The 12,620-nt window shown below is 47.6% G+C and overlaps 1 protein-coding gene across 1 annotated transcript; it reads right to left on the bottom strand.

Annotated features, from left to right (window-relative positions):
* Window positions 1-205: 205 nt before the first annotated feature.
* On the bottom strand, window positions 206-10,761 carry GPRC5D (G protein-coupled receptor class C group 5 member D). Its single transcript, XM_004716222.1, has 3 exons — window positions 9,867-10,761; window positions 1,361-1,428; window positions 206-277 (listed from the first exon to the last, which is right to left on the bottom strand). The coding sequence occupies exons 1-3, from the start codon at window positions 10,759-10,761 to the stop codon at window positions 206-208; spliced, it is 1,035 nt and encodes a 344-aa protein (XP_004716279.1).
* Between the last annotated feature and the right edge of the window lie 1,859 nt (window positions 10,762-12,620).

The following is a 12,620-nucleotide window of genomic DNA, read 5'->3' as shown; positions in this document are numbered from 1 at the left end:
GAAAGAGACACCGTCAAGGCAGGGTGGCCAGCAAGATTGTAATTATACTTGAAAGAGCAGTCGTGTGAGGAAGCGTCCTGATGGGTGGAGAGGCGAGGAAGCAGGAAGAAAGATGAGGTGGTGGTCTGGGATCCTCAGGGGCTCGTCTGGGTTGCACTACCAGGATCATCTTCTGGGATTTCACCACTCGTGCTGTCCGTGGACTTTACACGCCTGCATCTTGCTGGGGGCTCAGTTTAGCCCGTGGGAGTAAACCCTCTTGTGTGGGGTCAACAGCCTGGAAAGGAAGGAAATACGCTGTCAACGGTCTGAGCCAACGTAAGCGGTGACCCCTCCAGAACTGTCTGAAACAATCTCATCTTTGGTCAGTAAACAACACCAAGAAAATATTGAGCCTACTCACAGCGGCGCTTCTTTACTGAGCCTGCTTTCCCTCAGCCAGTAAGGCCCTGCAATAGCAGGCAGGCCGCTGGATGTGCAGAATGAACCCAAGAGCTGCAGGGAGTGGACAAGAACGAGTCTTCTCCCGTGTCAGCGCCTCCCCGAGGGCCGATCCCGTGACATAGTTGCACATGCATGCACAGGTCATTCCAGGAAAAGGCCAGGTCCTAGGTACTGTGCCCGAGGGATCTGCCTAGTTAGGGCTGTCTCGTGGAGTTCATAGAAGAAACAGTCTGAGCACGACTCGCGCTCTTAGACTGCAGTTACTTTTGGTCCCCTAGGGCAGGAGCCAGTGTCTCAGTTTGGTACTCTGCGCCGCCGGATGTGCGCGTCTGCAAGCCACCGCGACACAAGTGTGAGTTGCTTCCAGTGCAGTTCCTCAGTGTTCCCTGCGCTCTTGCCTGAAAGGATGGTCACCGTCACACCCATCTGGGCATCCAGAGGATGACGACGGACCTCGCTTGCTTCTTGGGTCCGCCTGGGCTGCTGACAATGCGAGACAATGACGCAGAGAGGCAGCCAGAGAGGCTCTGGACATACATGTCGACAACCGATTCTAAAAACAGATCCCACGTTCATGCATATTAACAATTCCCTGTTGTCCCCAAGGCAAAAAAAAGCGGGAGCCTGCTGCTCCCCTTCACACTCACACCAACCTGTCAAGCTGCCTTCCTTTGCTGGGATGTTCACCTGCCTGAACATAGATCGTTTCCTGGCTGGGGCAGAGGGCTGGGGCGGCTTGCCTCTGTTCCTGTGCTCTGGTGTGGCTTACATCTGGATGGCACAAGCACATCACACTGTGGGCATAATCCTGTCCTGCCTCTCCTCTCTCAGGTGGCTCAACACCAGGGGAAATGAAGCCCGAAGGCGGCCCTGAGGAAGAATGCTTGCTCAGGTGGAAGTAGATGAGCACATTTACCTGCAGCTGAGTGGGGGTACCATAGGCAGTTAATGCTACATCCTCCTCAGCGCCTTCACTGTCTCGGGCTGAAAGCCAAAGGAGGGAAGGGCTGAGTTAGTGACAGAGATTCACGTGGAAATGGCACACGAGGACAATGAGAACTCTCACTGGCTTGACCCTCGGAGGAAAGAAAAAGACGATATGAAAAAGGAATTCTGTGTTTTGCTGTTGTTTTTATAATCTAACGATTTGAGAATGTTTTAAGACTCGATGAGAGACCGTGAGCTTTAGTGGCGGCGGGTGCTTGACCTCCTCTAAACTTCAAGGGGAGAAGAGAAATAAAAATCAGTAGCATCAGCCGATCTAGGCTGATGCCTTTAAGGCAAAGGTCAAATGTGCCTCCTACCCTCCAATCTTTAAAATTTTTTAACCAATTCTGACAATGATCGTCCCTCCTGGGACACTTTCTGCTGCACGGCTGGGTTTGATGCTTCGTTGCTATGGTGACAGCACTCACAGGCCATGGTCAGAGTCATGAGGTGTATCAGCGAAAGAGAAAGACGAAGCTTTCTACTCTTTCCTGTAGGGTCGCTATGAGGCAGAATCAACTTGATGGCAGCGAGGTTTTTCTTTCAACAGGTCATGTATAATTCAGGTTCAGGAGCACTCAGGACACAGTTTTTCAATCAGGACAGCCTCTTCTCCACTGTACCCATAGATACCATGCTTCCCCGAAAGTAAGACTTCCCCCGAAAATAAGACCGACTTACAGTTTTGCCTCTCGCTGAAATATAAGGCATCCCCCCGAAAATAAGACCTCCCCAAACCAAGACCCCTTGAAGCTACCGTAACTCTGGACCATAGCGGTGGGCGCCGCCGGGCAGCTCATTGTTGGCCGCAGTGCAGCCTGAGCAGACAGGAAGTGCGAGGAGGTCTCTTTTAATAAAACAATAAACAATAAATGTGGACCGTAGTCGTCTTCATGGAAAAATAAGATAGCCCCTGAAAATAAGACCTAGCGCATCTTTGGGAGCAAAAATTAATATAAGACCCTGTCTTATTTTCGGGGAAACAGGGTAAGTCTCTTTCTGAACCTCAGGCTCTGCCCCAGTTCCTCAACTGTTACGATGCTCTTTCACTCTGTCAGTAAGTCCTCAGAGCACCCCCTGGGCCGGCATGCCTCCTGCAAAGGCTCTCGGCTCTCTGACTGTGGGAGACAGAAAGGCCGCAGCGGTCTCCTGCTGGTCTCTTGGAACTGCAGCCTCGGCCACTGCCATTTCTCGGCTGCTTTCTCGCCATCTCTGGGGTCATACTTCTCTGGCCCTGGATGGACGATGTTCAGCACAGGGTTCTTGGGTCCAAAGAACATAACCCACTCGTGGTTTTTCTTTCTTGATAGTAGTGACGGTCCCCACTTTAGGCCTCCAGGGCGGCACATTTTAAGCCAAGTAGAGTGACAGAACTAACCCATCCCCTCACTCATGTCCAACTCACATTGTCCCACTCCCTCAAGGATGCCATGTGCCTCATTGACAATATTAATAAGCTATCCAGTCCCCTGGGTGGGCCATAGCATGGCACATTTGCATAGTCCTACCCTGTCATATGGTGGGCGTTTCAAAGATGATGGCTAGAAGGGTCATGTAAAGCAATTCACTGCACTGCAAGAATAAGGTGACCAGATTTTAGCATTGGTAAAGTGGGACACCATTGATCAAACTCATATCCTGGCGAAATAGCCACATGGCAGCCGAAAACCGTCTACCCTAGCTTGTCGTGCATTCTTTCCAAAAATTGGGCCTTTTTAAAAACACCATGGGACACAGGACAAATTGTTAAAAATCAGGACTGTCCTGCCAAAAGCGGGACTTCTGGTCACCTTATACCAGAAAGTTGTAGATTGTTCAAGAGAAGAGCATCTGTCTTTGATAATTGAAGAGGCGGAAAAGTCATCACTTTCTGGAGAAAGAGCACTAGGCCTGAGTCAGCCAGTCCTTGCTCTCTCAGCATAACCTCTGTGACCTTGCCACCTTTCCCTCTCGGTCAGTAAAGCGAAAAGACAGAACTAGATTGTCTGTTTTCCTTTAGGCTCCATACACTACAAAGTCTGATTCAAATTTTAAAACTGGAGATAATAAAAAAAGGATTCTTAAAGTTAATTCTCTACTGTCATAGAATCACAGAACAAGTGCGCGCGCGCGCGCGCGCACACACACACACACACACACACAATTATTTAATCTGTCTCCTCAGCCAGACTGTAAACCCCACGAAGATGGAAACTGTGTCTCCTTTTCTGCCACTTCATCTCTAAGGCCAGGCACCGGCCATACGTATCCGTTGTTCTGATGATCACAAGCATAGCCATAACCTATGTTTACAGGCAGAGGCTATCATCTTGAACTCATGAGCCTAGAGCAGGCCTGCTCCACTCGTGCTTGTTAACTGTGCTGCCTAAGGCCAAGTTCTTGACCTGTTTGTTTGTTTTTTTTTTTGCCTTTGTTTCCTGATGGGACTAAAAAGAAGGAAGATGATAATCAAAATAATACATCTATTTCATAATATTGCTTTGATTAGATCAATTAATATATGTAAAGCCCTTAGGCTTTATAGAAAGCACCACCTGTGCTACCTACTGTGAATTATGATTGTTATTGGTGTTGGTACAGCTATGATTAATGCTTGTCGCACTCTTTGAGAGGGGTTAGCGTCTGGGACACATGACACGCTCTTTGTTGCTCCAAGGCAGAATGCATGGATCTTTGGTTTCATCCTTCACACCCGGTCCCTTGGTCACCAGTTCTCATTCAACAGCTTGCTTCATCTGATCGGGTCATAAACTAAAGCAATCAATGAATTCTTACAGCACTGCTTATTGTTTATGAATGTACCACATGGCCGTAGTATTTCTATTGCTTGCGCATTCCGTTGGGTCACTTTTCTTTGGAATGATGACAGAGATGGAGCTCATCTAGTCATTTGGCCCAATACCTGGCTCCCAAATTTCCTGGTAGAAGTGAGTTCGTGCTTCCACAGCTTGTTGAAACATTTCAACTGGGATCCCATCGGTTCCTGGAAACTTGTTTTTGGCTCATGCTTTCAGTGCAGTGTGAACTTCTTTCAGCACCACGGGTTCTTGCTCATATGCCACCTCCTGAAAGGGTGGAATGCTGGTACAGCGACTCTGTGTATTCTTTCCATCTTCCTCTGATGCTTCCTGCATCATTCAATATTTGGCCCATTGACTCTTTCAGTGTTGCAACCCACGGCTTGACTTCTTTCAGTTTAAGGCATGCTGAGTATCTTCTTCCTTTTTGGCTTTCTAACTCCAGGCCTTAGCATATTTCATTATAGTGTTTTACTTGTCTTCTTGAGCGGCCCTTTGAAACTTTCTGCTCAGCTCTTTGACTTCATCACTTCTGGCATTTGCCTTAGTTATTCTACCAGGTGGTACAATGGTTACGTGTTGGGCTGCTAGGCAGAAGGTTGGCAGTTTGAAACCACCAGCCACTCTGTGAGAGAAAGGTGAGGTTTTCTTACTTTCTTAAAGACTTACAGTCTTAGAAACCCACAGGGGCAGTTCTCGCCTGTCCTATGAGGTCTCTGTGAGCAGAATCGACTCAATGGCAGTGAGTGTTTTTACTCTGATTCAGAGCAAATTTCAGAGTCGCTTCTGACATCCCTTTTACCGTTTCTTTTTTTCCTGTCTTTCTAATGACCACCTTTTGCTTCCTTCATGTATGATGTTCTTGGAGTCCTCCCACAGCTCATCGGGTCTTCTGTCATGTGTGTTTAATGCTTCAACTTTCTTCTTGAAATGTTCTTCGAATTCGGGTGGAATATACTCAAAGTCGTATTGTGACTCACGGATTGTTTGTATTTTCTTCAACGTCAACTTGAACTTACGGATGAGTAGTTGATGGTCTGTCCCATAGTCTGCCTGTGGCCTGGTTCAGCTGCTCGTACTGAGCATCTCCATCATCCCTTCCCATAGATGTGGCCAGTTTGGTTTCGGTGTATTCCCTCTGGAGAAGTCCATGTGTATAGTTGCCTTTTGTATGGTTGTAAAAGGTATTTGTGATGAAGAAGTTGTTGGTCTTGCGAAATTCTATCATGTGACCTCCCACTTCATTTCTATCACCAAGCCTCAGATGCATGTGAAAGTCGGACATTGAATAAAGAAGACGGGAGAAAAGTCAATGCGTTTGAACTATGGGTTGGTGAAGAATATTGAAAGTACCATGGACTGCCAAGAGAGCGAACAGATTGGTCTTGAAAGAAGTACAGCCCAGAATGCTCTGTAGCGGCCAGGATGGCAAGACTTCAGCTCACCCACTTTGGACATGTGGTCAGGAGAGACTGACACCTGGAGAAGGACTTCAGGCTTGGTAAAGTAGAGGGGCAGTGCCAAAGAAGAAGGTCCTCAACGGGTGCGGGGGTGGACTGTCGCAGTCGCTGTGCCAGTGGGCTCAAGCATAAGAGCAATTGTGAGCATCGGGCAGGAGGGAGCAGTGTGTGGCTCTGTTGTTCTCAGGCGGCTGTGAGTCGGAACTGACTTAATGGCACCTAACAGCAAGTGCATTTATAGAGAGAGAAGGTTTCACTCACTGCCTTGGACGGAGTTGATTCTGAGGCAGGGACAAGGGGCCGGAGGCTCCCAGGGGCTGAGGACCTTGGTTTGGGTCTCAGAGTTCACAAGACGCAGAGCTGAGGCTCAGACTCGGCACGCGAGGCCAGACTATTCTTTGTACGGCCCCCTGTGCCTACTTATGCTGACGCTTCTGGAATCTGTGTTAACACCACTCCCTTGGCTTTACCTGGCCCCATGCTGATCAACCGAATTGTGCCTTGGCTCAAGGTCATCTTCCCTGCTTTATCTCTTTATTTCACTCCTCTCTTTATGACTCTTCAGGGAGAGAGAGAGACAGACAGACAGACAGACAGACAGAGGGATTTTTTCACTGAAGAAGAACAACAAAAATACTGTACTGCTTGGGACCATTCAAATTTGGTTCCCTCAGATAAAGTGGATGCCTTGGAGAGGGGAAAATATGGAGCCCTATCTAAAAAGCCTACATTCACCCAAAGGTGGGTATGTCAAGGAAAACAACCAGAACAGCGCAAGCCTCCGTGAATAGTTTTCTCTTGGCTCACCTCATTGGCCCATTTTTATGTGATGTGGACTCAGTGAGTGCATTTGTCTAGTACTTTAAGAAGGAATCACACCAGCTTGTCCAAACTCAAATACTGGGTGCGAAATGACAGGCAGCGATGTGAAACTTGCCAATAAAGATGGATCTTTGCTTTTAGCAAACTGGATGTAACAACATTTGAATAAATTGAAAGCAGATGAAATAGACAATAATGAAAAGAAAGTATTTTCTTTCTTTTATGCTGAGGACCGCTGCCAATCATACCAGATTTGAAACACTTGGTTGAAAGAGCAAGTGATTTTGAAAGTTCAATTACTCTATAGTCTTTCGAGAACAAATTTCTAGCATGGGGCAAGGAATATTTACAGCCATTTGTTTGAGGTTCTGAAGTGACTTGCTTGGTTGCATTTTAATTTTCCATCCAGATGTTTTTGGATCTTGGAATTAAGTCCTTAAACCACTTCAGAAAGATAAAGCTTAATCTTCCTTTTAGAGACTCTCAGAGAAAGAGTTCCTTAATCCCCTTTGCTGATCGCTTTCAGTGCTGACCAACTCTTATTTTCATCTTTCATCTGAATCCCCCCAGCTTTGATTTGAGTCCAAGTGCCCCCATGACTTTTAGTTGGCGTTAGAAAGCACCAGGGCAGCAGCTACTCCGAGAGGGCTTCCTAGCTGTGAAGCTGCCTGCTGCTCACCGGGTCCTTGCTTTCTCTCAGTCGAATGCGCCTGGTTCCCATTGCCCAGTGGTGACCGACTAACGATAAACCAGAGGAATCACAAGACTAATGGGCTCTTCATGGCCCCAAGAAAAATGTCATGGTTTAGTACCGAATACAGAGCGGCCCCTTCTTCAGCGCTCCGCGCCTTTCTAATAGACATAAAAGACTGGGGCTAGGAGAAAGGTACAGAGCATTTAAGAACTGCCACCGCGGTCTCGTGGTCCTAACCTGCCCACATAGGTCTGATGCTTTAATCATCTCGGTGGCTTTCCGCAGCGCCTCCCTACGTTCTCCACACTTCGCATTAGTGGTCCCTACAACTGGAAGGGCAGTCTCCTTAGAGACGGGCCGTGATGAGTCCAGCAGCAGTCTGTTTTTGCTGACCGCCTGCCTGTCCATAGAGAATGGGAGCCCTTGGGGGCTAGTGGATGAAGCTGTTAACTACAGGGTTGGCAGGTCAAGCTCACCAGCCTCTTTGAGGGAGAAAGGTGAGGCTGTCCTGTCTGCTCCTGTAAAGGTTTAGCATCTCGGAAACTTAACAGCAGCAGTTCTGCTCTGTTCAGCAGGTCGCTGTGAGTTGGAATCAACTGGTCAGTGGTGGTTTTTATGGGGGGAGAGTGGGGGGGGCTTGTTTCTTGAGCAAACATAGCCAAGGACGCTGCCAACCTGCTTTTCCACTGTCAGTTCATGACCTATGGAAACCCCTAGGGTGTTTCAAGTTATTGCTATTGATGTCTATACTTTCCTGACTCTCAGTATTCTGTAACGACCTGTCTGTTTTCCCTACTTAGGTATAAACTTGTACTTGTTATTAAGTTGTATCCATGCTTCTAGTTTTTTATATTTTACTTTCCCCAGGTTACCTAAATTCTGGTTCTAGTTTCTGAGATTAAGTTTCTGGTGATTCTGCTTCATCTCAGAATAATATCCATGTTCTTTACTACACTATTTTGTATACATATATAATATAGCTACACTATTATATATAAGAGTGTTGTAAAGAAAATATATATTGTATACATAAAAGCTCTATAATAGTATAGTCAAGAACATATACGTACATATATATTCACCAGCTGCCTCGCCACATTGGCATTGATTACCATTTGCAGAGTAGTATTTTTCTAACCATGCTTGGATAATAAGCATAGTCCCAAACAAATCATGTAAAATTGTACTTTGCCACGCCCTTGCTCTCAAAGATAGATACGCCTTAAGTTTCAAACATTCCCCTAATATTTGGGGGACCTGAATATTGGTCACTGCAATTCCTAAGGTGTATCAATTTGTTATGAAACTCCTAGAACTCTCCCTGACTTTTTTTGTCGCATGAAAACATACTTATAAAACCCAAACGAATGTAAGCAGTTTTAGCCCATCTCCTGCTGAGAACTAGAAGACCCAGTTTCAAGAAAGATTGACTCGGCAATTCGATCACAAACCTCCGTGGCTTGATTATGCATCATCAGCAAGCAGTTAAAAGCTTTTATGGGTAGCATGGATGGTGATCATTTCTGACTCTTGGTCAACTGAGCTGAAACGAATTAATGGATGCATCTATCTGAACAGGATTTAATTTGAATGTGTAATCACCCATAAATTGCAGCTCAAAAAAGTGCATGTACTTAAAAGGAAAGCTTCTATTAATTTTTTTGAGTCTAGCGAACATTATATGCTCTGTACACTATATCAAATAACATCATTTTTGCACATTAGAACTAAATTGTGAGAAATCAGATGCCTATCAAGACACAAAATTTGATGCAAAACTATGATATTGGGTTATGAATAATAGGCCAGATGTTTCAGAAAGGAATTAATGAGTTTTGACATATTTCCAGAAAACTGCAATTAGTCACTATTTCTTCCAGGTTCTGGGAGCCAAGCATCCTTGCTGTCATGGACAATGTATCTTACTACTAACAAAATGTAGTCAGGTGGATGGGTCTTACATAAGGATCCAAAGACGGCCCAGAAGTTATTATGAAGATGTCGCACAAGGAAGCTGTTTGACGCCTGCTACTGACTGTATCGGGACCTTGACTTGGGCGTCACAATGAAACTCAGCAATCCTGCCACTTTTTGTGACCCTCGGAGAGGTTTAAGCCACGCAGGGTTTGAAAAGCAGAAATCTGGAAGCTAGTGGGTTTTGTGATGTTAAGGAAGTACTGAACCCTCTGAACCAGTTTATTATTCTATTTTGGTAAATTAGCTTTGAGCCTTACTTTTTAGAAGGCCCCTTGCTGTTGCCAGCAGTGACATCGCACTATAGGCCAAAGCAGCTGGACGCAATCACTGTATGGCCTGTAATTGCACAGGCCAAGCCTCGTTTGTGGCTGGTGAACACATTTTATAGTGGTGCTTTACCCAGCCGGGGCACTCAGAGCCATACCCTCCTGACCTAGAGCTTTTGATTCACTCCTGGTTTAGTCCCTCCCCATATAGCTCTGCATTTTGGAAGAAACGAATTTTGCATAAGAAGTCTACTCTTGGTTCCCAGCTTTTCCACCTCCATGCCTGAACTACTAAGCCACCTACTGAAAATCTGACCCATTCCCTTTCTGTTCCTTCTGAGCTCATCTGACGGCCCATTTCCCTCCTGTTCCTCCCACAGGGGAACCTTGCTGTTCCCCGAAGCCCCCGGGGAAGTACCTCTCGAGAGCTCTTGGTTCTCTGCTCTGAAGCTGCGTTGGTAGACTGGCACTGGGCAGGCGCTGCTTTGTACAGGGCAATCCTGCTGGCATGACCTGTAGAGGATGCAGAGCTCAGGAACGATGTACAGAAGCAGGAAAACCCAGGCATTGGTGATCAGAGCAATGCAGATGACCGGGTCGTCGCACTTGGGCTGCTGCTGGAACTGCGGGTTGCCTCTCAGGAGCATGGCGATCCACACGATCCAGATAATGATGGAGATGAGCACAGTCACAAAGATGATCCTTCCATGCTGCTTCCAGTTGTCACACGGGCCACAGAAGGTGGCACTGGAGACAAAGAACGCGAGGGCCATCAGGAAGAGCACGTAGACCAGGAGGACGACAAAGTCCACGTTGAGCTGATAGGGCGTCAGATACTTGAACATCATGCATCGGGACATCATGAGAGTCACGTATTCAATGGCAATGATCGTCTGCAACAGGCTGCAACCAATAGCAATGCACAGGAGTGTTGTCCACGTGAAGGAGACTCTCCCTCGGACAAGCTTCACCAGGTTGGAGGCATGCGCCAAGAGACACGAGAAACAGAGAGCAAAAAGTACCCCAAAGAGAAAGTAGCGTACAGGGGCAGTCTGATCATTGAGCGGGGCGATGAAGGCAAACGCCAGGCCGAAAAGCCCCAGCACGCCCAGGAGGAAGAGGAACTGGGTGGGGAGGACATTCCACTGGCTGCAGTCTTGAACCTTCCGCATGAGGAACAGAAATGCCAAGAGCAGCAAAATCGTAACCGCTATGCCGACGGCTGCCAGGGCCTCCAGCACAATGGCCCAGGGCCCCTCGGTGTCACAGAGGAGGTAAAAGTCCCCAGTGGAATCAATGCAGTCCTCATACATGGTGACTTCTAGGTGGCCCCCAAGAGAATGGTCTTCGGATCCCCTATAGGAACAAAAAAGGTGAGACACACTTAGCACTTTATATTCACGTCCGTGAACACCTTTGAGCCGCCCTGGGCAGGACCCTTTCATGGCTCGCATTCCAAATGAAGGACCTCTGGGGCAAATTGAGAAAAACGACTTTCCTCAAACTGTTAGCAGCACAATGGAGAGAGCTGTTGTTTGTTTGCTTCCCTAGAGAACACAGCAGCCCCCACAACAACACAAAAGTCTCTATGAACATGGTCCGAAGGGACGGGAACGCGGTCCTATATGAAAACCCGCTCCTCTAGAGATGGCGGCGGCTCCTAGCAACCCAAGAGAAGGGTGGGGAACTGCCCGGTGCGGCGGTCACCAAGAAGCAGATTGTCACCGCGTTCTCCTGCAGAGTGGCCGGTGGCCTCGAACCGCTGCCTTTTGGTGCACAGCCAAGTGCTTCAACCACGGTGCCGCCAGAACTCCCATCTGTCACACCTGTTTCACCCCAAACTACAACTCTTGGGGAAGGAAAGTCGGTAGAGGACATTGGAAAATGACTAAGAACGTTCCAAACTAGCTGAGCTCCATCCTTTCGCTGGGAAAAGAAGCAGCAGCTCCTCTCGGAAGCTCTAGACAACCCGTCCCTGTCTGCGTCAGTTTCCACCCAGGATTTGGACAGGCGAGTGCCGAATCTTTTCCATAAAAAGAACATCCCAATGCTGCTATGAAGGATGGAAATCAGGCGCCCGTATAAGAGGTGCCATCTGATGGACCATTGGGTCATTTTAGACACTGCTGCACGGCTTGAAGGACACAGGCAGGTGATTATTCTCAGTCACTTTTGTGACGGTCGCTTCTTTTCATTCAGTTCAAGTCTTCTCAGTGCAAGAAGGGGAGTATCAGGCACCTACTCTTTGTAAATCAAAGCACTATAGAAAACCTCAAATAACTTCTTGGACCATTTAACCACGAAGTTTTTGACTTGAACTGAGGAGTCTGGGAACACATCCCACATAGACCCTGGAGCCCCCCCCCCTCCCCCCGCTTCTTCTCAAGCCAGGACTGATCCAGCTCTGTGGCTGAGGGCACGGCCCTGGCCTCCGACTTACCTCCTCTGTGTCCACTCTGGCCGCGGAGCTGCACTGTCGGCGAGGCTGTGACTGCCAATGAGTAAGGAGGAGACAGCGTCAGCTTCTTTAATCTCTCCCCAGATGGGCGGAAGACGGACAGGCCCTCACTCACGTTCCTCCTGCCCCTATAAAAAGAACCGGAAGGACAGAAAGACACACCTATTCCAGTTTCTCAGCCACTTTTCTACAGGTAGTTTTTGCTGAGAACAATTGTGTTTTTCCCCATTCTTTTGCTACCCAGAGGCCCCTTGGCCTCAGGGTTCTGAAAGGCTATGAATTTAGGGACTCTGTATTCCCTGTATTCTTCAGGAGCTCCGGAAGCGACCACAGGCCTCCATGTGGCCTCATTTACGGACACGTCTCTCTTTTTCTGACACACTCTCTAGAGAAGCCATCTCTAGACACTTGCCCACATCTGGGTTTTCAGTGTGGGATCCCAAAGCGTATCTAGTTGAACAAACGAATAAGAATCTTATTGGCCCACGAAAGATTCAAAATTCACTGCCATCGAGTTGATCCAGATTCACATTGAACCTAAGCACAAGATAGAGTTGTGTCCCGGTGGGTTTCTGAGACTGTCGAGGAGAAGTCTGATCTTCCTCCTTACCGTTCGTAGAGCAGCCCGGCTTCTAACCCACTACCCCAACAGGGCTCTTCGCAGGCCCACAGAAATGATGACATGCATGAAAACAGTCAACAGTGGACAACATT

This window comes from Echinops telfairi, unplaced genomic scaffold (assembly GCF_000313985.2).
Source record: "Echinops telfairi isolate 266 unplaced genomic scaffold, ASM31398v2 ScPeMD7_1957;HRSCAF=2489, whole genome shotgun sequence".
Classification (NCBI taxonomy): Eukaryota; Metazoa; Chordata; class Mammalia; order Afrosoricida; family Tenrecidae; genus Echinops; species Echinops telfairi.
The sequence above is the reverse complement of the archived record's forward strand: the minus strand, read 5'-3'. Positions and strand labels throughout refer to the sequence as shown.

Bases quoted from the DNA above. Each gene is read 5' to 3' on its own strand.
- GPRC5D (XM_004716222.1), bottom strand. From the start codon at position 10,761: ATGTATGAGGACTGCATTGATTCCACTGGGGACTTTTACCTCCTCTGT. The intron at 1,429-9,866 runs GTACTTCCCCGG...TTTGGCTTTCAG, and splicing joins GAACCAAGAGCTCTCGAGAG to CCCGAGACAGTGAAGGCGCT. The intron at 278-1,360 runs GTAAATGTGCTC...CTTCCTTTCCAG, and splicing joins GTACCCCCACTCAGCTGCAG to GCTGTTGACCCCACACAAGA.